This window comes from Rhinopithecus roxellana, chromosome 10 (genome assembly GCF_007565055.1).
Source record: "Rhinopithecus roxellana isolate Shanxi Qingling chromosome 10, ASM756505v1, whole genome shotgun sequence".
Classification (NCBI taxonomy): Eukaryota; Metazoa; Chordata; class Mammalia; order Primates; family Cercopithecidae; genus Rhinopithecus; species Rhinopithecus roxellana.
This window is the reverse complement of record NC_044558.1, coordinates 16,726,703-16,751,785: the sequence shown is the minus strand read 5'-3', so window position 1 is coordinate 16,751,785 and position 25,083 is coordinate 16,726,703. Positions and strand designations below refer to the sequence as shown.

At 35.9% G+C, this 25,083-nt stretch overlaps 1 protein-coding gene across 4 annotated transcripts in view; it reads left to right on the top strand.

The window, feature by feature from the left end:
- EPS8 (epidermal growth factor receptor pathway substrate 8) overlaps nucleotides 1–25,083 on the top strand; it is a 171,283-nt gene that overhangs the window by 120,107 nt on the left and 26,093 nt on the right. For all 4 annotated transcript variants that reach the window (XM_010368476.2, XM_010368475.2, XM_010368477.2 and 1 more), the window contains 11 exons: nucleotides 253–414; nucleotides 543–692; nucleotides 3,586–3,668; nucleotides 4,219–4,355; nucleotides 9,241–9,314; nucleotides 10,597–10,723; nucleotides 12,770–12,858; nucleotides 13,181–13,255; nucleotides 17,051–17,199; nucleotides 20,336–20,519; nucleotides 24,407–24,540. In XM_010368476.2, coding sequence (XP_010366778.2) covers nucleotides 253–414; nucleotides 543–692; nucleotides 3,586–3,668; nucleotides 4,219–4,355; nucleotides 9,241–9,314; nucleotides 10,597–10,723; nucleotides 12,770–12,858; nucleotides 13,181–13,255; nucleotides 17,051–17,199; nucleotides 20,336–20,519; nucleotides 24,407–24,540 — 1,364 coding nt within the window. The remainder of the gene's footprint in view (nucleotides 1–252; nucleotides 415–542; nucleotides 693–3,585; nucleotides 3,669–4,218; nucleotides 4,356–9,240; nucleotides 9,315–10,596; nucleotides 10,724–12,769; nucleotides 12,859–13,180; nucleotides 13,256–17,050; nucleotides 17,200–20,335; nucleotides 20,520–24,406; nucleotides 24,541–25,083) is intronic.

The following is a 25,083-nucleotide window of genomic DNA, read 5'->3' as shown; positions in this document are numbered from 1 at the left end:
AGTATGAAACAGATTTAGGTATCTTATGAGTCAAAACACCATTTCTTCTATTCAAAAAACCCCAAAAAACCCTGCTTGGCTTTATTCTCTCGTTAAAATAGTCATGAAGTTTTAAGAGCACTTTATGTTTGTCGTTCTCTGCTAGCTGACCTCAGGTTAATTTGATTTTCTTTTGGAAAATGTATTGGAAATGTAAGAGGTTGTATGTATTTGTATCTGTTATAAATCTTTTTCCTTTTTGCCAATCGTAAGCACTTGACTACATTTATCCTGGATCGGAAAGATGCTATGATCACTGTTGATGATGGAATAAGGAAGTTGAAATTGCTTGATGCCAAGGGCAAAGTGTGGACTCAAGATATGATTCTTCAAGTGGATGACAGAGCTGTGAGCCTGATTGATTTAGAATCAAAGGCAAGTGTGTAAAATTTATACTATTTTATTTTCAAGAAAATGCCACAAATATTAATGTTTACAGTCATTTCAGATTGTTTGAAAATGGGTGGAAGTTTGACAAAATAAAATGCTTACTTTATTTATAGAATGAACTGGAGAATTTTCCTTTAAACACAATCCAGCACTGCCAAGCTGTGATGCATTCATGCAGCTATGATTCAGTGCTTGCCCTGGTGTGCAAAGAGCCAACCCAGAACAAGCCAGATCTTCATCTTTTCCAGTGTGATGAGGTTAAGGTAAGAGAAAGGTGAAATTTTTGTTTCCTCTTTAAGCAGACGTTCTGGCAGCTTTTGAATTACCTATTTTGATAATATATCTCATATTAGGTACTAGATTTTTAGTTCCTGAGAATCTTGTAAGGAAAACAAATACCTTAGTATCTTCCCTAGGATTTCCATGGCAAGTAAATAAAGAAATTAGGGTGATGTTAATAAAATCAGGGGCAGGCAGAGTAGCTCACACTTGTAATCCCAGTGCTTTGGGAGGCCGAGGCTGTAAGATGGCTTGAGGCCAGGACTTCAAGCCCAGCCTGGACAACATGGCAAGACCCAGTCTCTACTGAAAAAATTTAAAAAATTAGCCAGGTGTGGTTGTACACACTTGTAGTCTCAGCTACTCAGGTGGCTGAGGGAGGAAAATCTCTTGAGGCAGGAGTTGGAGATTATAGTGAGCTATAGTCGCCCCTCTGTACTCCAGCCTGGGCAACAGAGTGAGATTGTGTCTCTTAAAAATAAGAGGCATTCTGTTTTTTTTTTTTTTTTAAAGGGTAGATAATATATTAAATTCACATCAAATGCCTTAAACTTGTAATTAAAAATTGATTGTTCAGAAATCATGCTTTGTGGACAGTAAATAATCATGTAATTCTAATTTATTTTGCACTAATCACATAGCATGGACTACTGCAATGAAGTACTTAGACATTTCCCACGATATTGATTTAAAGTTCACCATTTAATTATGTGACTCGAATCATTGCCCAGGATTTGTAATTCCCAAATGATATGTGAAAATAGATGAGCCAGTAATAACAGGATGTGTCCTGAAAGTTTCTATTTCAAAGTACAGTGTAATTTCAAATGATTATAATTTGTGATGCTTTATTGGACCTTAGAAGTTATCTTCAACCTTGAATGTGTTTATTTCCGGAGTTGTTTTCTTTAAAAGAGAAATCATTTTGTGTTAATTGGTACTTTGCTAAGGCAGTGATTTAACATTTTGATGATACATTATAAAATATCCATGTAATTTTATTTTATAAAGAACTTTTAGGAGATTAGCACAGTCACTTGATCTTTTCTGTATTTTTTGACATTTAAAGATGATAGATAAAGTAAAATTGACTGTAAACTGTATTTTATAATTTTCTTCTAATTTCAATTTACATCATAGATGACTTTCTAAAAACCTTCTTCTAAAAGAACTGGCATTTAGGTAATTTGTGTAAGTGATATTCATCAGATTTTTGTATAGTGCCTTTTGAAGGTCATAGTATATTATAATTTTTGTAAGGTTAGATATATTCAATAAATATTAAAGGGAACATTTTGCTTTAAAAATATAGTGAAATTTAATTCAAACATTTTATAAACCAGAGGCCTAAGTTAAAAAACATTTCAGATTCGATGTTTGTATCTGTACTCTAAAAAGTCCCCCTGGGAGCTAAAAGTTACTACGCCATAGTGTAAAGTTTCTGGATTTTAAGTTTGGGAACAAAGAGTTTGCTTTATTTGATATGGAATGGTAATGATAATGGATTCAAAATGTATTTACTGAATATAGTTCTGTCCTAACTCCAAAAGCTCGCATACCACCAAGCACTATATGCATTTACTACATTGGTTTCATACTCTGCATATGAGACATTTTTCCCTTGGCTAGTTAAAAATATAAACGCAATGAAAAATGCAGTTTATTTTATATGGCTCATTGTGCAATATTGGTTTTGATTTTTAAAGTTTCTTTATTATAGGACTTCATGCACTGCTCCTGCCCACCTTTGCAGCAAAATTTTTCTTAGAAATATAATAGCCCCAGTATAAGAAATTGATGATTCCTAGGCATCTTCAGTTTTTCTTTGGGTTTTTTTTTTAAAATTATTTTTAATTGTCTTTTCATCTTCAATTTTAGTATCTTATGTAACAGAAAGCCTTTGACAGGATGTTTGTAATGTCTTATTGAAACTTAATGGTCGTAGGAAGTCACACTGGACTGGGATGCACTGGCACTCTCATTTAACGAGCAACATGACCTTGGCCAGGCCCTTTCATACAAGTACTCCTCAGTTTTATTAATTAGAAGGAACCGATGAGATGCTCTTTTAAATATCCTATCATTTCCAAAATTTTATGATTATCGATGCTTACTGTAAAAGAAATACAAGCGTACATATTTGAGAAAACATTACGTAGAACAAGGAGGCACAAACATAGATGGTGCATCTCATCAACATTCTAATATAGAGTGATAATCACTGGCTCTAAACAAACTTTGCAACCAAACAAAAACTTCTTACCTGTGAATCTCACATTGATCCCCAAGAAATATCTAACTGAATGTTCTTACTGGAAAAGTATTGGAAAAGTTAATTGTTTGTAGAAAGTTAACTTTTACCTGAAGTGACAAAATAAAGTGGTTACCCAAAGGGGTACAACCTAGTGTTGGTGTTTATCTCATGGGTGTAGTGGATTTGCCTTAAACCCAAATATTTGTTTTGCTCAGGTTAATAGATATCCAGTGGATCTTGAGGATGAGAAAGGGAAAGAACTCTGTTTGTTCTATGTGTGGGAATTTCTAACCCCTTAATTTCTTCCCAATTAGAGATTTTTACTCAGTTTCATTTTTAGCATATGCATATCCTTTCTTTGCCTTCTTCATTTCCTTTATTCAAGGATAGTTTCCCTTTAAGATAATCTTTAAACATTTCTTCAGTGTTTAAAATCTTGTCATTATATAGTTCACCATTATAAAAACCACAAGAGTCATGTTTCATAAAATTTTTATAAAAAGACTTTTTACATCAAGATACTTACTGATTCAGACAAGGAACAATCCCTTTTCCTGTTTTAAACTACATATCAAGACTCAGAAAAATCTATCAACTTTCAGGTAACTTGTATCTCCTTGCAGGCAAACCTAATTAGTGAAGATATTGAAAGTGCAGTCAGTGACAGTAAAGGAGGGAAACAGAAGAGGCGGCCTGATGCCCTGAGGTAAAATTATTAAAAGAAATCAAGGGGTGGAATTGATTTGTTTCTAAGGCTTTTTTCCCCCAAAGAGTTAGAAGAATTATTTTCCATGGAAGTATATTATTATATTGTATAGATCATAACCTGTAGTCTCAACACATTTGTTCTCCCAAGTTTGTCAGTGCGTTTGCTCCTTTGCTCTCCGTATTTTTGGTCTTTCTCTGATACGGCTTCACTTGCGTTGGAAGTCACAGAGTCATGAAAGATGAGTGGCACTTGAAGAGAAGGTATCCTAGGGAAATACAAGCTAGACAGTAGGATTGTAATTGTTCCATGGCTCTTCCAAATCACATGAGACTCAGAAAGAAAATCAACCTAGTTTTCAGCTGACTGTTAATTTTTTTTTATTTCATATGCATTCATGAATATGCATCATATGGAATGCTTAGGAAATCCTTATTGCCCCTTGACATAGTTGTTTCTGAATTTTAATAACTAGTACCACAAGTTGAGTTAATTGATATGTTATAGAAATAGAGATGGTAAAAATTCTATTTGTTTTCATCTTTTTAAGGATGATTTCCAACGCAGACCCTGGTATACCGCCTCCACCCAGAGCTCCTGCCCCTGCGCCCCCTGGGACCGTCACCCAGGTGGATGTTAGAAGTCGAGTGGCAGCCTGGTCTGCATGGGCAGCTGACCAAGGGGACTGTGAGTCTTCCTAGAATTAATACTTATTGAACACTTACTTTGGGTTGGGGCATAGGTCTTGCTTTCAAATTCTGATGCTGATTTCAGAACTGAAGCTTGAGGTTACTTTTTAAAAAAATCAAATCTGGCTGGGCTCAGTGTCTCATGCCTGTAATCCCAGCACTTTGGGAGGCTGTGAGGCGAGCGGATCACCTGAGGCCAGGAGTTCGAGATCAGCCTGACCAATATGATGAAACCCTGTCTGTACTAAAAATACTAAAATTAGGTGGGCGTGGTGGCATGCACCTGTAATCCCAGCTACTGGGATGGCTGATACAGGAGAATCGCTTGAACCTGAGAGGCAGAGGTTGCAATGAGCTGAGATCACGCCATTGCACTCCAGCCTGGACAACAAGAGCAAAACTCCATTTCAAAAAAAAAAAAAAAAAAAAAAAAAAATCAAATCTTAGGTGAAAGAAAGTTAAGCCTTGAATTTTGTTAAGATTATTATCTGTAAGAGTTTAGACTCACCATTTAATAAGTATGGTGTTAGGGTTAGAGTCTTTTTTTTTTTTTAATGCTGAGAGAGGAAGTTTCACTTGATTGACAGTTAAAAAGATGGCAACAAAATATGTACTGGTTTTTTTTAAAGACCGCACTTAAAATTATTTCCAGTTTTTATTATTTAACTACAGTCCCTTTTTGGACAAGTTTGTCATATTGATGGAAAGGTTGTCAGGACAGTGGTTGGCTGCTGGCAGTGGAGAAGGGTAAAAGGTATTCATCATACGACTGTACTTGTCAAGTGGGCCCTATGAGCGTGGCATCATTTCACCTTGGCATTCTGTTTAAAAACAATTATAACATAGAACTTAGTGTTACTTTTTTTAAAAAAATATAACCTTATATATTTTTATTATACAAATAATCATTATGTAAAATTTGAAAAATTTGGAATGTATAAAACTTGGAACTGTATAACTAGGGAAATAAATTCATCTGTAATTTTCATCATCCTGTTGACAAGTTGATTTTACTTTCTAGTCTTATTTCTTAAACAATAAAGTTCATGTTGTATACACAGTTTTGAATACTGATTTTTAGAATTTTATGATGCATATTTTGCCATATAACATTTTTAAAAGTTGATTTTTGATGAATATATAATTGTTTATATTATCATTTTCAACCATTCTCAATTTTGAAATATTATTTCATAGTTTATTTTTTATCAATAATGATGGACATCTTCATTTATAAATCTTTGACCATATCTCTGGTTATTTCCATAGGATAGATTTCTAGAAGTGAAATTATGGGCCAAGAATATTAGCCTTTAAAAAACTCTTGACACATATTGCCAAACAACTTCCTAAAAACACTGAATTATAATTTCCTACTTGCTTAAAAAAAACCTCCCTGTTTTAGCTTATGTTGCTATAAAGTCATTTTTTTAAATTTAATGTGTATCTGTCTTATTAGTAATATATTCATTAAAATAGACAAGTTAGGACATCATTATATTACTAAACAACCAAAGCAACTCAGTGGATAGCCTTCTAGTGCTAAAAGTCACCTGACATTTTGGTGGGCTATCTTTTCTTAGTGTGTAATTTTTGATGAATTATATTGCTAGATCCTGTAGCTAAATGTTTGAATGGAAATATGGTGTAGGGGTCTGAGCATTCAGACAGATAACAACAGTTCTGTAAGTCTGCTGTGGAAAAATGAGAGCTGCTATCTACTGCTTCATCAGTAATAACTGAGATCTCATTGTGTTTCACCTGTGTTTTTAGTGTTACTTTTTATATGTTAGAATATTTTACTAGAATCTGAAATGTTTATAACTAAAAAATGCCTTAAAATGTGTTTGGTCTAGTCTCTTCATTTTAAGGGCGAATAAGTTGTGATTCAGCAGGCTTGAATCTGATGAACGCTAGAGCCTCATTCTTTTGCCTCTACTGCAGTGGGACTTCTTAACTTTCTAATTTTTTTTTTTTTTTTTTTTTTTGAGAGAGAGTCTCCCTGTCTCCCAGGCTAGAGTGGCCTGATCTTGGCTCACTGCAAGCTCCGCCTCCCGGGTTCACGCCATTCTCCTGCCTCAGCCTCCGGAGTAGCTGGGACTACAGGCGCCCACCACCACGGGCCAGCCAATTTTTTGTATTTTTAGTAGAAATGGGGTTTCACCGTGTTATCCAGGATGGTCTAGATCTCCTGACGTCGTGATCTGCCCGCCTCGGCCTCCCGAAGTGCTGGGATTACAGGCGTGAGCCACCGCGCCTGGCCAACTTTCTTATTCTTTAACCAATAAAGTATTATTCACACAGGGTATCTGGCACTATAGTTAAACGATATAACTCATTTCCAAAAATGAGGCACCTCGGACTCTTCTTTGGATGTGCAGGGTAAAAGTTGGGCTCCGAAGCAAGACCTGATCTGTCCACCTGCGTGGTCTTGGGAAGTTGTCTCTCTGTACTTCAGCCTCATCTCTAAAATGCGGATAATAATTCATGGGTTGCTGTGAATCTGAAAGTAAATAATGTTTATGATAGTACCGACTACAGAATAGGAAGCATAATTTGTGGTTCTCATTTTGCCAAATTGAGTTCGTTTTCTTTCTGAATTGTTTTCTATTTTGTTTAGGTTTCTTGTATTCTTAAAGGTTTTTTCGGAGGTTTAAATGTAAGCCGAGCTACCGAATATATGAAAAAAAGTCTTTGATGCATTCATTTAAAAAAAATTAATAGAGCTATGTAGTTTAATTTTGTAAGTTTCTGTTTTCATAAATTATGTCAATTTGTATTGATCTGCTTTGTATTTAAAATGTTTAAAATACAGTAATTTATTGTATTCTGTACTTTTTGTGTACTTATGGTGTTTTTGTTGTTACTGTTTTGATGAAGAGGGTCTGAAGTAGAGGAAGGATAAGACAAGCTTACAGACATTCTGAACAAACCTGTAAAAATATATGTTGAACCTTATATATATTATATAATGTATATATAATACATCTTGTATGATGTATATATAATACATAATATATATATGTTGAACCATATATATATATACACACTTTTTTTTTTTTTTTTTTTTTTGAGATGGAGTCTCGCTCTATCACCCAGGCTGGAGTGCAGTGGTTCGATCTCAGCTCACTGCAGTCTCTGCCTCCTGGGTTCAAGCGATTCTCCTGCCTCAGCCTCCTAAGTAGCTGAGATTACAGGCGCATGCCACCATACCTGGCTAATTTTTGTATTTTTAGTAGAGACGGGGTTTCACCATGTTAGCCAAGATTGTCTTGATCTCCTGACCTCGTGATCCTCCCGCCTCAGCCTCCAAAAGTGCTGGAATTACAGGCGTGTGCCGCTTTGCCCTGCCGAACCTAATATAATTTATAATAAAGAGAGAATTTATCCCTAGGGTTTCTGAGCTTTCATTAAATTTTATCTGAAATATTTTCTGCAATGTCATCTGTTTAAACTAAGTGAGACAAGGCTTTCAGAACTTTACTTTGCCACTAGACTAAACAGAAGACTTATTATTCAGATTTGGCCTGGATCCAGTCCAGTTTTTAGTTGGAAAGCCCCTCAAGAGGAGTGTCTTTCTGGTTCCTCTGAAGGCTCTGGCTGACTCAGGCTGAACTGCTTCTCCTTTGAATCCCTGAGGTATATCTACCCCTGACTTCCAAAGGTGATCTCTGTGGAATAGCGCCAGTGGCACTAGGGTTCCTAGTTGTGTCTCAGACCTGACAGAGCCCAAGAAATACTATATCTCCCTGTCACTGTGCCCTCCAAATGATATATTTTGGGGACCTCTGTAGAGTTCCTAATAGCTATTTCAACCTCAACTTAGTGCTTTCTGTGGTAGTCCACTACAGCCAAGGTAGCAGCTAACTATGTGTAAAATAGTAGCTAACTGGCAAGATTTCATAGGTAGAAATTTTAATTATCTTAAAGTAGTTAACAGCCACTAATTAAGTTTCATAAGACATGGTTATTTCTTCTTTCTTTCTTTTTTTGTTGGCAAGTGTTCCAGTTATAGGTAAAGTTAGTGCATAGGAAGAATAGCAATACAAAGTTTCCAATATTTTTTTGCAGTTCTCTGTATTGAACATCATGAGTCATGATGATGTATCATGAGTTGTATTTCCATTTGTGGTGTTTCATTTCTGTTGTTCCATCCATATATTTTAAAATTAATTCTTCCATGAAATATCTGTAACAACTCTCTGTGTTTAGAGGTAGTATTAACTGACTCATACCAGGAAGGAGTTCATGATAATAACTTCATGAGTAACATCATGCTCTAGCCAACTGAGCAACCTTAATATCTTGAATGGACATTTATTTTTTAATGTGAAAATTTCTGTCTGCTTTTAAAGCTTGTAGCTTCAAATTAATGAGCCCAATATTGTGGGTTTTAAGCTTAATTACACTTAAATTTTAAGAAGCACTCTGCTGTCAGAACTCCCAAAGCTTTACTGTGGTCACGTATTGGAATGTATAAAAATTATAGCTCTGTTGCATTAGAACTTAGTTGACCAGCTTTTGAGAAGTAAAAGCTTAACTGCTGGTTTATATTTCTGGCTTGTGTAGGAATTAAATGGTGCTAAGTTAAGGTTGGTTCTACAGGTAGCTGACTCAGGGAAGAGAGAGAATAGAGGGGATATTACAAGTTAAATAAACATCATAAAGGTGAGAGGACCAATACTTAAGCTCTGCCCAGGTGCTCCTGTTAGTGTTGACAAGGATGCATTTCATGGCTGATGAGCACAGTTTTGACTTGTGTATCCAGTGGAGGTGTTCCCTTTTGCGAATGGTCCTCCTTTTAAACTAATTTTTATGTTTTAATTGCCTATATTGGTATTGTGTGAGTAAAAGGTTGAAAGACATGATTCTCCTTTCTACAGTTGAGAAACCAAGGCAGTATCATGAGCAGGAAGAAACGCCTGAGATGATGGCAGCCCGCATTGACAGAGATGTGGTAAGTATAGGAGTCGCTTTTAGATCATTGGCTTTTTTTTTTTTTTAAGAGGAAAAAAAACTTCATAAGAAAATGAAGCTAATTTAAATAAAGATGTTTTATGGAAACTGTGTTTTCTGTTTCCAGTGATGGTTATGCCCTTTGAATTAGTTTTGCCTTAACCATTTTTGCCTTTATGCCAGTATTTAGTTAGTAGACTTGGGCTGTGATAGAAGAATCAGCATATTAACTAGTTTACATTGGAACTTAGGCTGAATTATTAGCTGTCAGGAATGGTGCAGTTTTTATTGTATTATAGTTTGTAATTCATAATTGAAATATCTTTTTAATATGTCTTCTTGGCATTTATTAACAGTGTATTTTAGAATAAACAAAAAAGTTAAGTGGCATTTTTAAAGGATAGATTTGTAAATTGTAATGCTTTTGTAAAAGATAATGCTACATTTGTTTTCATTTCTTCATAGTGATTTACAGAATGAGAATGCTGTAAATGCTTTATTATAGCATTCTCATTCTATAAATGAGATATAGAATATACTGTTAATATAATTACTTTTTATACTATACGCATGTTACTAGCTTATTGAGAAATAAATACTGAAAGGAATTTGAAATTTGGAATTCAATTTTTATATCACACTATTACGTGTTATACTGAAAAGTTTATTTAACCCCAATTTCTAGTCTTAAATTAGAAGAATGTCAGGTTTCACACATACTGGAGAAAGGCAACTAAGACTATAGTATGTAAGATAATCAAATTCATTCCAGTGATCTCTGATAGCATGGTGCATTATTAATTCTATTTTGTCACGTGGAAATTCTTATTAATGCTTAGTATCATAGATTAGCTATTAGGTTATCACAGCAATCTGTGTACCTTTAATTCCATGAAATAATGTTGTCAGTGCTTTATTGGAACATTTATCAGTAAAGCAAAAATGTCAGTGCTCTGCTAACAAAACGTAGTTTAGAATTTTCCTCCTAACTGTGTGGGAGAACACTGGGAAAATTAGAGCAATTGAAAATAATAATCCAAGTAGTTATTGTGAATGCTTCCTTGATGACATTGAAAATAGAGCAAAAGTAAGCTAAAGAAAAATGTAAATGTCAGATGTTGGCTACAGGTATATTTAGTTTGATTCTTGTAATTAGTAATAAACTTGAAATTGGCATGTGGGCTGCTACTTTTTCTAAAAAAAACCTTTCTGTTATTTACTAACAGTGTACAGCTAAGGTAAACATTTTGTTTTATATTTTATTCTATAATTTCTAATTTCAGCAAATCTTAAACCACATTTTGGATGACATTGAATTTTTTATCACGAAACTCCAAAAAGCAGCAGAAGCATTTTCTGAACTTTCTAAAAGGAAGAAAAATAAGAAAGGTAAAAAGAAAGGACCAGGAGGTAAGTTGGATTTTCTTAATCTTCTAATGACTGGTTAGAACTCCAGTACTGGCTGGGCGCAGTGCCTCACCCCTGTAATCCAGCACTTTGGGAGGCTGAGGTGGGCAGATCACCTGAAGTCAGGAGTTTGAGACCAGCCTGTCCAATGTGATGAAACCTCATCTCTATAAAAATACAAAAATTAGCTGGGCATGGTGGCATGTGCCTGTAATCGCAGCTACTCCGGAGGCTGAGACAGGAGAATCGCTTGAACCTGGCGGAGGTTGCAGTGAGCCGAGGTGGCGCCAATGCACTCCGGCCTGGGCAATGAGAGTGAAACTCTGTGTCAAAAAAAAAAAAAAAAAGAACTCTGGTACTAGGCAGAGTTTTGACCCTCATGAACTGCTTAGCAAAACTTCATTGATTGTGGACTAGGGTTCCTCTTCTAGTTTTGGGGTAGCACCTGAGATTTAGGCAAAGAGTAAGATGAACTCAGGAAGAGTCCATTTTGGTTATAAGTCAGCTATATAGTGAAGAAAGATCCTGGAATATTTTACCTAAATCGCAGAGACTCTGAGATTCAGGCAGTGATCATCTGTCTGTAGTTTTGATTAGTTATTGTAAAATTAAGTGTCTGTTAAAGAAAGACATAGCTCTATTCTTCTTATATTTGAATTTATTCTATTATCAACTAGAACCATATTATTTGTTAAATAAAAGGGTTGACTTATTAAAATATTTAAAAGTTTCAATGGATTTGAATTTTTTATCACAAAACTTTAAACAGTACATTCAGGTCACATATGAAGTCACATATAGACAATTTTGAAGTATGCTGCTGTTCAGCTATTTAAAATGGCCTCAGCTATATAAAATTAAACTTATGGAAGTAATGTTTATACTTCCGCTGACAAAATGGTAGAGATGGAAAGATATAAAATAGTAAATAAATATCCCTTACATTACAGATAATTTCCAAATCTTTCTCTACCACATATTTATATGATAAGCATATCACCTTTGGCTTTGTCTTCTACATGTGAATACATGAATGTGCGTCCTCTCCACATATTCTGAAATTAAGTACTATTGCTTCCTGGTATCATAAACCACTTACTCCTTTTGAAATTCTCTGTGAAAGATATACTATCCTCTTGATCACCCAGATTGAAAACCACAGATTCTTCTATGACTTCATTCTCTAGCTTGTAGCCAACATCAATTTTATTTTCTCAACATCTCCTATATCCAGTTATTTCCCTTTTTTCATATCCAGTTCAAGCTACTATCATTTTTTTTACCCTGCTTTCTAAGCAGTTTTAAGCCTCCACTTTTTCATGCTGTGAGAACAATCTTCAAAAGCGTTCAGCCACTTCATGCTTCTGCTGTAAAGCACGCTAGTTCCACGTTCTGTTGATTTAAGTACAACTGTTCACCCTGGAAATCAAGGGTATCCACAATCTAACCTTGATCTACCCTTCCATTCTCATGTTTCTCTGCTTTTGTTTGTTGTTTCATATACATGCAATTCCCCCTTTCCTTGTTTTTGCTTATGCTGTTTTTATACAACCATGATGTTTTTCCCACCACATCGCCCTGGACCAAACTTTTTCAAATCCCATCTTAGAGGCTACTTTCTCCATCTAATACCTTTTAAGTATCCATTTCCTTATCTCCCAACCAGGTAAGTCTCTTCTCATAACGATTGGTATTGTCTTGTTATTTATCTGATTCATGTGTTTTATTAGCTTTTAAGGCATGGCTTGTCACTTACTCACTTTTATACCCTTCACAATGATAAGCACAATGCCTGCCATAGAGAAAGGCTACAATGTATGTTTATGAAATTAAATGAGTTATTTGTAGTGCCTAAAGACAGAGCAATCCATTTTGAACTTTGTATCTTCTCAGTTTCTTACAGTCAGACTATGAGATGTAGCCCAGTAGCTAGGTAGCATGTCTGATGAGATCCTCAAATTTTACAGACATAAATGTGGTTTTTGTTTTTCCATTTAATAAATTTTCTTGGATTTTGCTCTGATCTCCTCCTCTTGCTTATTTCATTAGAGGGTGTCTTAACGCTGCGGGCAAAACCTCCACCTCCTGATGAATTTCTTGACTGTTTCCAAAAGTTTAAACATGGATTTAACCTTCTGGTAAGTGAAATTTATGTATATAGAATTAGAAGAAATAAATGAAAAAGATGAAAGTCTAGTCAGGATGTTTCTGATTAAATTAAGAAATAAAATTGTTTTTATAGATTTTTGGGGGGTATGTATGTTTTGATTTGCCTTCAATTAAAACAACAAATTTTAAAACATATATATCTATGAGACTTGATTGAAAAACAATGACTTCTATTCTCACTCTATTCATGCTAAAGAATAGATTTAAAATGAAACTGAGTCTATGTTGGACCTTTCTGAGTGTCTGACTTTGCTTGATAGTAATCTATTTTCTGCTTTCTTCATGTTGCAGGCCAAGCTGAAGTCTCATATTCAGAATCCTAGTGCTGCAGATTTGGTTCACTTTTTGTTTACTCCATTAAATATGGTGAGATTTTATTAGTTTAAGAAAGAATCATTCTTAGTATATTTTTTAACCCCAAGTGTCTGTCTGTATTATCTAAACTGCTTTTCTTCATTACCTTGTTTGGGTACTATTTCTTTGCCATTTGTGTAAACATCAAGAATGTAAAATTTGAGAATTTAAAAGAACCTTGTAAGTCATCTAGTTTAAGCACCTTATTTTATAGTTGAGGAAGCTGGTATCTCTGACAGTGCTAGGGATATGAAAATAAATAAAGATTTATTGTATACCAGTGTTTCAATGTATACTAGTATATAATATTCAGTGCCTTGAATAATGTAGATGTTTTTCTCATTCTCACAAAATAATCATGAGAAGTCTAGTTCTTCATGGATGGTTTGCTCCATGAAGTCATTCAGAGACCCATGTTCTTTTTATTGAGGTGTTCCTTCATCTCTTGAACTGTCTCTGACTTGTTTATTCATTTATGTACTTATTCTACAAATACAAATTGAGAGCCTCCTCTGTGCTTGGCTTTAAAGTAACTCATTAGGAACAAAACGGACAAAAATTCTTACACTGTTAGAACTTATATTGTAGCACAGAGAGGTAACCAATAACCTAAATAAATGTCTGAGTAATACAGTAGTCTAAAAATCACATGCTATGCAGAAAAATAGAGGAGCGAAGGAGAACTGGGAGTTCTCCAGGGAGATGCACGCATGTGTGTATGTGTGTGGGAAACAGAGTGTTGCACTTTTTGAGTAGGGTTGGTTAAAGGAAGCCTCAATGAGAAGATGTCATTGGAGTAAAGGAAGTAAAGAATGGATCCTGTGGATCCCTGAAAGAAGAGAATTCCAGACAAAGAATAGTTAATGTGTAAATGTTCTGAGGTGGTAACATGCAAAGGATGTTCTTGGAATACGTAGATACTGTAACTTCAATGGAATGAAGGAAGAAAAGATTAGAAAGAGATGATATCAGCAGGGTAACAGGAAGATACATCTTGTTTGTCTGTATCAGGAATTGGGAAACCTTTGACAATTGAGTTTTCAGCAGAAAAGGATTGCCCTGGCTATAATGTTTAGAAATTTTGGGGAAGAAGAAGCTAGGGTCATTACTAAAATAATGCAGATGGGAGATTATGGTGCTTGGACATAGTATCGTTGAAGGTGGTGAGAAGTCTGATCTGGTTATAAATTTGCTGCTAGATTGGATATACTGTGCAAGAGCCAAGGATCGTTCCCAGCTTTTTGGCCTAAGACTGACAGGATGGAGTGATGATTAACCAAGATGGGAAGACTGGGTAGAGCAGGTTTTTGGAGGTGGTGAAGAATTCAGTTTTAGACATATCAAAATTGAGTTGCATCCAGATGGGGAGATGGGGAAATTTGAATTGATAGTTGAGTATGTGAATTTGGAGTTCAATAGAGAAATCAGGCCAAGGACTGGTTGAGCCCTGGGCATCTGATGTTAGGAGAATGGGAAGAACCAGCAAGTAAGATTGACAAGAGGCAGTAAGGGAGGATAACTCTCATCCTTCTTTCCCCAGAGATAAGTAGACAAGACCTGAAGTAGAATATGAAATGAGTATTGCTTTACAAACATAGGAAAGTAAATAACATTATCAACATGAATGTCAGAAGCTAAGCAATAAGGCATTAGAAGATGAAAGTCTAAGAGTACATCAGTAATTTATGAATGCTTCCATATGTTGTTGCTATATATGGAGCATCAGATTTCTACTTGCCTAATTATTTCTGAATAATTCTTGCTATGTAATTGCTTTTAAAAAATTAGACGGAGACCAAGGGAATACATATGCAAAGAAACTGATACTAGCTCCTTAACAAAATTTATATTCCTTATTTTTTAACATTTTTGATGCTATCTTAGTTGGAGTTTTTGGAAGTATTATTTATAAAGTAGTTTCTGCTGCCTCTTCTTTATTTCACACACTTTCAGAGACCATATGTAGATATCTAGTCATTACACAGAGTAGAGCTATAACATAACAAGACTGGTTTCCCTGACATATACAAATTGGTCTTTGTGATCAGGTTATGTACCTGAAAACATTGGTTTACTTGCCAATGTTCAGTATCTCTGCTTTTCTCAAAAATTACTCCTTATTAATGGTCCCTACAATCATAATATTTTGCTGGTCCATCTAATGTTCTCCCTACAGGGCCCCAGACATTTTACTTGGACAAGGGAGATGGGGAGGAACATCTATTCAGGGCCTGCTACTGACCAGGCATGATGTGGCTTTACACCTGCAAGTTGCTCTCCTCTTCCCTCAGCATAGACATATACACACAAGCATAGCCACAGCACATGTGCCTGCGCACGTTCTTGAGAGGGAATCATGGCTCTTAACCTTTCATTTACAGTTTCTTTCATTTTATTTCCTCTTTGTCAAATCAGAGATTTTTATATTCATCTACTCATTTTCTTTAGTTTTACTTTTCCCTCTTATTCCTACATATTTATTGGAAATGTGTTCAAGGTTGGAAGTTAAAAATTACTATGCTAGGTAGACAGGGTAGGTTTTGTTCTCAAATAAGGGTTAGCTTTCCTCCTTTATCTGCCATCTTTTTTCATTCATTCCAGTACCACTGTATCATCTGCAATTGAAAGTCAGATAAGTCTTAGTCCAAATCCTCAAAGAGGGGAAACTGAAAAGCCATAAATTACAGTGTAATAGTGTAATGTGTTACTAATATGCATAAATTACAGTGTAACAGTGTAGTGTGTTACTCATATGCATAAATCACAGTGTAACAATATAATGTGTTACTAATATGCCTAAATTATTTAGAGGATGCAGGGTGGGGAGTGGTACATCAGAGTTACACTGTGGGGTTAACACAGGCTTTCCCAAGACTTGGGACCTGAGTAGAGTTCTGAATAATGGGGAAGGGCCTTCTGGCGAACTGGGAACAGCATGTGCAAATACACAGAGGCCTAGAACAGCATAGCATGCTGAGAACACCTGGATGATTGGAGCCATTCAAAAAATCTCCTTTCTTCTTGTGCCACATCTCTGAGAAGGGAAGATTTTATAAAGGGACTCTGGTTTCTGCTCTAGGAGATAACTACCGTTTTTCTAAGCCAGAAAATACTCATAAGAAGTAAATTTAGAGCCGTTTTTGGACATCTACTTATCCTCATTTTACTTATCAGAGAATTGCACCTGTTTGTTTGTTTCTGCTGTCATTAAATTATCCGTATTAAATCAGGGAAATTTTCCAAAAATAATTCTGGAGAAAAGTACCATAGATTCAGAATACTAGTTCTCATTCCTGTTTCACCTTCCTCCCTGGATCCTTTTATTTTTTATGTGTCTGTATAGGCACAGCCATAGACTGTTAACTCTTGATAGTATTGTTTCTCTTGATAGTATTCATCTTGGGAACTGTATTTTTCAAGTTTAGCATAATAGATTTGCCAGTAGAGAAACACATATTTAAAACAACAACAACAAAAAAAAACAGGGATAGTAAAATCACCTGATCTAGAGTTCTCTGCATAGCCTTTAGTATCTTCCAGAGAAACTATAGTCATATGCAGCCCATAGGCAGATGCTGTGAAAGTTGTTAAATTGTTAACTTTCATTTTAGAATTTAAAGCACTGCTGGGCTGGACAAGCTGATTTGACAAGCTGTTTTTCATTCGGTAGCGTATTGCACAGCATCAAAATGTAATATGACTATTAAAAAGTAGTGCATATTTTGGCATATCTGCCATTTTGTCTACACATTTTGAAAATACACAAAGAATAATCATCTTCTTGCTAAAAATGGTTTGTTATTTTAGGTGGTGCAGGCAACAGGAGGTCCTGAACTAGCCAGTTCAGTACTTAGTCCCCTATTGACTAAGGACACAATTGATTTCTTAAATTATACTGTCAATGGTGATGAACGGCAGCTGTGGATGTCTTTGGGAGAAACTTGGATGAAAGCCAGGTAAGCATATATGGGTTCAGCATTTGCCACCTATAATGCCTTAAGTACCGTTCTTTATTACATGGATCTAATGAGACATTTATTTAACCTTGCACATACGGGGGCTAAGTGTCATAGGATGAAAAAGCCTAAACCCTTAAAAGCTACAAATCTAGTGGAAGAGATAGAAGTGTATGTAATATAAGGCGTGATATACCTTAGGAGTGAGTCATAAACAAAATGCTGTTGGTTGTCAAGGGGAGCAGTCAGGAAGAAGATTTAGACAGGAGGGTAGTTAGCTTTCAAAGAAGAGCTGGCATTTAAAATCGACAGGTACACATAGAGTTCACACACATACACACGCGCGCGCGTGCACAGTGCTTGCTAGTCCATGCACTTTACATAACTACTCTTATTATCCCTATTTTGCAGATGAGGAAAGTAAGGCCCAGAGAGGATAAGTAATTTGCCCAAGGTCACACAACTTGTAAGTGACAGAGCAGGGATGTGAACTCGTGCCATGTAGCTCTGGAGTCAGTATTCATCATTAGTTTGCTAAACTGCCTTTTAGCAGGATGAGTAGGATTTCCACAATTCCATAGCAGGGCAGGGGCCTGTCCAGGTAGAGAGAGAAGCAGAAGTGAAAGCATGAGGTAGTCAAGGGAAGAGAGGATGAAGATGTGTTTCTCTAGAATATGGACTTCGGGTAGCAGATGATTGTGGAAGGGCAGGAGGAAGAGGGTATTAAAATGAGCAGATAGAGTTGAGGGCTGGATTATGCAGGCTTTCAGTGCCATGCTAAAGAGTTGGAGCATGGTTCTGTAGGCTGTGGAGAACCAATAACTTTGTGAATAGAGGTGTGACATAATGACATCTATGTTTTCGAAAGGTCAGTCTGGTAGTTGAGGCTAGCAAGGACAAGGACAGAAGTAACTGGAGGCAGAGGCCTTTTGAGATGCTAATGTTTTAGTAGAGGCTCCTTATAAATCAGTATTCTTCAGGACTAGAGGGTCACAGTGGAACTGAAAAGGAACTGAAAAGGAAGAGTGGGTAATTTTTAGTATTATACATTTGTCAGTAAAGTGATTATGGAAGACAGATTATTAACAATTGTAGTGCTAATGCTTGCTGAGCAAGGCAAGGTAAGAAAATATTTCTAATTTGATGATTGTAAATAAATAATTTTTGCTTTGCTCGTTTATCTAAATCTTTTTATTTATTTCATCACTTAGAACAAATCACTTAGTATGGCCACTTAGACATTTATCTTCCTAATGGTTTTGAATGGGCTAGCCTAAGAGTCATGGGCCAATTCATAATGTTTTTTCTCCATTTTTCTCCTATTGAAACATATACAAACTTTTCCACTTATTTTTTGGATTTTGACAGTTGCTTGTGTTGGAATATAGTTAAGCAGAGAATTCTTTGAAAGCATTGCAGTTGTTGCTTTTAAATTGAAAATATTTACATTTATTTATACTATTTATGTATTAGTATAGCACAGTGTATGCCATATAATACTGTTCTTATACTGTATAAAACTGGTTAAATCTTTTTATTTTTATAATTTTTAACTGATACATTATTAATAGTTGTACATATTTTCAGGGTACATATGAAATTTTGATACATTCACATAATGTATAAAGATGAAATCAGGGTAATTAGGATATCCGTCACCTTAAATATCTTAAATATTTATGCTAGGAACATTTGAGTTTTTCTCTTCTAGCTATTTTGAAATGTACAATAGGTTAGTGCTAACTATAGTCACCCTACTGATCTATCTAACACTGGGTCTTAGTTCTTCTATTCAATGTATGTTTGTATCCATTAATCAACTTCTCTTCATCTCCCTGTAACCCTGCCCCATCCCTGTTAGCTACTAGTAACCACCAGTCTACTCTCTACCTTCATGAAATCCACTTTTTTTAGCTTCTGCATATGAGTGAGCTTATTTTGCTTAACAGAATGACCTCCAGTTCCATCCATGTTGCTGCAAATGACAGGATTTCTTTCGTTTTTATGGCTGAATAATATTCAATTGTAAATAGATCACTTAAATCTATTAGATTTATATAGGTTATGATTTTATGATAAGCTTAGGTGGCATCCTTTAATTTCATGAAGCTTATTAAATTGATCAGGCCTCACATTACAAATATAGCTCAGGCTCCTTAATTTCTTTGTTTAGGATTCTATCTTAAAATAAAATAAGAAAATTAACATTCAAAAAACTACGTCAAAACGAAATATATTGTTAGCTGTTAACATGCAGAAAGGGTCATTTTAGATCCTGATTGTTAAGAGTCTTTGGAAATGAATGTACTGACTGATTTAAAAACTCATAAAGATAAAAAGAACCATGAAAATCTATAACAATCTGAATAAGATGGCTGATTTCATCATAGTAGAAATATAGCATGAAGAATTAAATATGAAAGATAAAGCAACATATTCTAGCAAAAACGAAGCCCTCATTTCCAGTTATTTTTGTGGTTCATGAGTGATTAGGATCTTATAGAAATAAGTTTCACTCAGTGTCATTAAATGATGAACCGATATGCTTGTGATTACAGATTAGCTGACTTTACTGATTAAAACAGAGCTGATACATTTAATTTATAAAACTGGCCGTCTGTTTCATTTTAGGGGACTTCATAAATTTAAAAATCATAAACCTTAAGAACTTGCTGGGCTGTTTCTCTTTTGAAAGATACGTCTAATACCAGGAGGTTTCAATAATGATGGGAGGGGAGTAAAGGGAAAGTTAGGAATCTGAAACTACTTTAAATGTTCGAGAAGTTCGATAAGTCTAAATACTTATCATACTCCTAGCTCCACTCTCCCTTCTTACACAAATTTTTAAAAACCCATACCCATGTTAAAAACTTGAGTTTAACAGAGAATTGGGGCAATGTTGTGAAAACAGATCATGCAACAGATTTCAATCTTTCTTTCATTTTATTGGTGTGAAATACTGGCATAAACACGTGTGCTTTTTGTTTTTGGGTGGATGGAAGACAGATTAGGTCTACGTGCTGTTTTTGTTGTTTATGTGTGTGTGCATGTGTATGTCTAGCCTTACCGAAGATAACTGTGAGTATGGATACATTCCTAGATTTTATTGTTTATACGCCTTCATTCCCTCCTACAGAGCAGAGTGGCCAAAAGAACAGTTTATTCCACCATATGTTCCACGGTTCCGCAATGGCTGGGAGCCCCCAATGCTGAACTTTATGGGAGCAACAATGGAACAAGATCTTTATCAACTGGCAGAATCTGTGGCAAATGTAGCAGAACATCAGCGCAAACAGGAAATAAAAAGATTATCCACCGAGGTAGTTTTTTTTTTTTTAACATTACCCGTTGTAGACAGTGTAATTATCGGTGTATTCTCTTGTAATTCTGATTGCAAGTTCTCGTTTTATTGATCTGAAAATTGTTCTAGAATCAAGTCTGAATGTTACTCTCTCCTGAATTACGTCTCTCTCTTGCCTCTGTCATTTTTTGTGACAGTTGCTCTGTGCCTCCGTGAAGCCCAACCCCAACCCAAATTGCTCTCCTATAGCCTGTCAGCCCTCCCCCTCCCCTTGTTGCCACTGTTCTGCTGGCTCCGGCAATCCTAAGTAAGCTATTTTAGGATGACTTTCTCTCCTTGTCAGGGAATTGCACTACTGCCCTTTGGCTTATTTCTTTCTGTTTTCCTCTCCCCTTATCAGGCTCTCTAGACAGTTCCCTGAACCTAGATCCTCTAACCTGTCCCAATCAGCTGTTTCCTGAATGCCACTAATTATTTTCTCTCCTTCTTCTCTTCATGTTGCTTTGCCTACTTTTGTCTTCTGTTTGTTTTCTTTCTTCCCTTTTGCCTAGTTCTAAACCTCTGGAGTCCTATGACCCTTGCTAGAGGACCAAAGTTCTTCTGTACTCTAGTCCTTAGGTTCAAATGATCATTTATAAAACTATACACCTTGAGGAGATCTTAACATTCATTTTATCTTTTAAGTATTTAGTCATCTTTAGAGTATAACCTATTTGGAAATCCAGTTGAGAGAATGAAATTGAGTATGCTGTCTTGTCACATTCCCTACAAATGATGTTTCTGTGACTCTTCTTGTTTGTTGGAAAGGAACATTGAACACTGAGTAAAGCTGGACCAAACACAAATAGGATGGGCAGAACCTGAAGAATTAGGTGAATGACATCTAGTTTGAAGAAAAAACAGTAAATGATGACGAGATCTTCCCAAAGTCCTGTTATTTTTATTTTTATTTTTATTTTTATTTTTTTTGAGACGGAGTCTCACTCTGTCGCCCAGGCTGGAGTGCAGTGGCCGGATCTCAGCTCACTGCAAGCTCCGCCTCCCGGATTTACGCCATTCTCCTGCCTCAGCCTCCCGAGTAGCTGGGACTACAGGCGCCCGCCACCTCGCCCGGCTAATTTTTTGTATTTTTTAGTAGAGACGGGGTTTCACCGGGTTAGCCAGGGTGGTCTCGATCTCCTGACCTCGTGATCCGCCCGTCTCGGCCTCCCAAAGTGCTGGGATTACAGGCTTGAGCCACCGCGCCCGGCCTCAAAGTCCTGTTATTTTTATTAATTCCTTAGATTAGTTTTCTCAGGCTATCATAGGTATTTATAATGTGGCAAATGTGGTATGAAGGAATGAATTGTCAAACCATGGTGTATTATATCCTGTGACTACTTTTAAGGCAAAATGTTTATCTAAATTAAATTTTAAAAATTGTTCCCTTTGTGGACTATTATTTGGACAATAACAATAGTATTATAGAAGTTTGGTTCCATTCCTGAAACTTTAAAGATAAAGCAACATATTACTTTGAAATTATTTTTTTCTAATGTAATTGTTTTTTTCCTCTGGCTGTATTATACGGGAGGAGGTGGATTCCTTGCCTGTTCTTCCCTCTAAATGAATAATTAAGATGACCTCACTGCTCAGTTGGCAAGCATATATCCCTGCCTGTATTTCAGAGTTCAGGCCTCATCACTGTGAACTTTCTTTCCACTTAAAGGGCAGTTTTTCTAGAGGAAAGAAAATATAATCAAACATGAAATTATGATACACTTGCTGTTGCTATAGTTACAGCTGACTATTTTTACATCATAAAAAATTTCTAGCTTATAGGCTTCATATCTTAAATAAGAAAATATACTCACTTTATAATGTATGCCTCAGAAATTCACTTTTGTGATTTCATTCTCAATTTGTGTATTTAAGAAGGGAGTAATGGGCTCCCAGGATGTAAGTTTGTCTACTTTCACTGAATAAGTAATTTTAAAAGAGGAATTATTGAGAATCCTTACTTGTAATGAGTTATCATTTTCCTGTTATAAACTATATTTCATTTTATGGCTGAAGTAGTTATTCAGAGGTTTTAAAAAATGAAAAACACATGCTAGCAGTTCCAGGGAATTTTATGCCTTGAGATTTTGTTGGAAAAGAGGCCAAGTAATGGTGACTTAAAATGCATAAAAATGTAATCATCCCTAGAAGAGAGATTTTATTATACTTTATTGCTACTATAATAAATGCATTTGCAACAAGACTTGGGTAATTCAGGATCTTACGATTTTTGTTTAGGATTGAAAGACATAGGTGACACAGAGTGACAAATATGGGTGGCAGTACTCAGCTTCTTTACTTCTTCTGAACCCTAAGCAAGCTTTGGTAGTCATCACAGTTAGTCATTTCTCATCATTTCTCTTCTCCCTTTCAGTATTCCCAGTCACTCTCAGGACCCAGTGATTTCATACTGCTGACTTCACTGTTATGTTCAGAGCTGGGCAAAAGGTGTGGGTGCTTCTAACAGAGCACTCCCCTCTTTAAAACAGCCTTTAATTAAAGATTACCTAATCTAATGTAGTGCCTCTACTCTTTCCCAGGGAAATGATAAACTGAATTAATTGAGCTCAGATTTTTTTAATTTAAATGCCTGAAACTTGTTTATTTGTATTTATATTAAGCACAGTATCCTGATTTTGTATATATAAACGTCACCTGCCCTGTCCGTGGATAAACTCAGCCCTCCTCCTGCTTACTTTGACATTAGAATTAACTGTGGTAACCATATGTCTAAGACTTTTCTGAAACATTCTCAGTTTCAACTATTTTGCCCCAGTGAATCCATAAACAAATACACAAAATCCATAACAAAAATAGCCAAGGAATTCCAGTGCTTCAGTGTCTGTCATGCTTCTTCCAGATCTCATTTTCATATAAAGAAACAATGTAAAGGCTTTGGGGAGTTTTTGTTTGTTTTCTCCCAATATGAGCGTGTATTCTCTATAGCAGGGGTCGCCGGTCCCTGGGTCGTGGACCAGTACTGGTGCGTGGCCTGTTAGAAACTGGACCTCACTGCAGGAGGTGAGCGGCAGGCCTGGGAGCATTACCGCCTGAGCGCCACCTCCTGTCAGATGAGCTGCGCCTTTAGATTCCATTAGGAGCAAGAACCCTCTTGTGAACTGCACATACAAGGGATCTAGGTTACACACTTATGAAAATCTAATGCCTGATGATCTGAGGAGGAACAGTTTCATCCCAAAACCATCCCCGTCATCCCTGGCCCTGGGGTCCATGGAAAAATTGCCTTCCATGAAACCAGTCCTGCTACCAAAAATGTTGGGGATTGCTGGTCTATAGCTTTAAAACCATGGTCCTCAGTGGGACCTGTGAATCTCAACTGTCACTCTTGGTCGCTCCCAGTAGTTTCCTGTCTGAATTATCTTAACTGCAAAAAAGAAATGACTCCAGCATGCTCTTATCCTGGACTCTTGGCTGTCAAGATCCATTTAGTTGTGCCTTTCTGTGTTCCCCTTAGCAGTAAAGATGATAATAGTGCTGCTGTGTTTTAAAAAATTGAAAATACTATAATGTTCTGTGTATCATTTTAAAATTGAAAAAAAGGAGAAGTCGGTATAATTTTAATGCATAGAGTTCAGTTGATTTTCATGTGACAATATTTACTTTGCTAGAGTGGTGACAGGTTCTTGAACAGAAAAGAGCAAGATTACCCTTTGCACTAATGACTTTTCTTATTATAAGTAAGTCATGGGAATGTATCACTCCCATTTCATAATGTGTTAACATAATGATCCGTCACTTGAAAATGAAAACTTATCACAATATAGTTGAGAGATCTTGTTGACTGACCTGAGTGCTGATTCAAATAGTATTTGGTGATTCTTTAATCTGCCCTACTTTGTCTTTCAGCATTCCAGTGCATCAGAGTATCATCCAGTGGATGGCTATGCGTTCGGTAGCAACATTTACGCAAGAGGACCCCACCTGGACCAAGGGGAAGCTGCTGTTGCTTTTAAGCCAACTTCTAATCGCCATGTAGATAGGTAACATTTAATGAGCACCCTATTGAGAGCTGTGGATAACTGTCTGATCTAGTGCTAACAGAGGTGACAGTGTCTGTATTGTCTACTGCTTCTTTAAACTTTTTATCTGTTAATTAGTTGATAAAGTTTCAGTTGTTCCTTTAGAAAACTGGTTTTGATCAACAAAAGATGTCTGGACCTTCAGTCTGTAATTCTCATTTAGTGCAAATGCCTTTGGATGACTTTCCATTTTTTAAAAGATACTTCTGACAAAATGTGTACATTAAGAAGAAAGAATTGTCTTGAAACCCTCCATTAGTTTGTACCAGATGGTCTCTGAGGATCCTTCCAGCTCTGTAGCTTTTAAAGGAAACAGTTTCCATTTTTATCTTCACCCAATGAAAACAAATAAGGCTTCCTTTAGATAGATATATTTAAACTGAATATAAACTAAATATTTAAACAGGGTCAATGCCTTATTTGTCATTCTTGCTATTTCATCTTTTTATCTTGACTTTCCAGTTTTATACTTCATTTATTCTTCTATATTTTCACTCTTAAAAA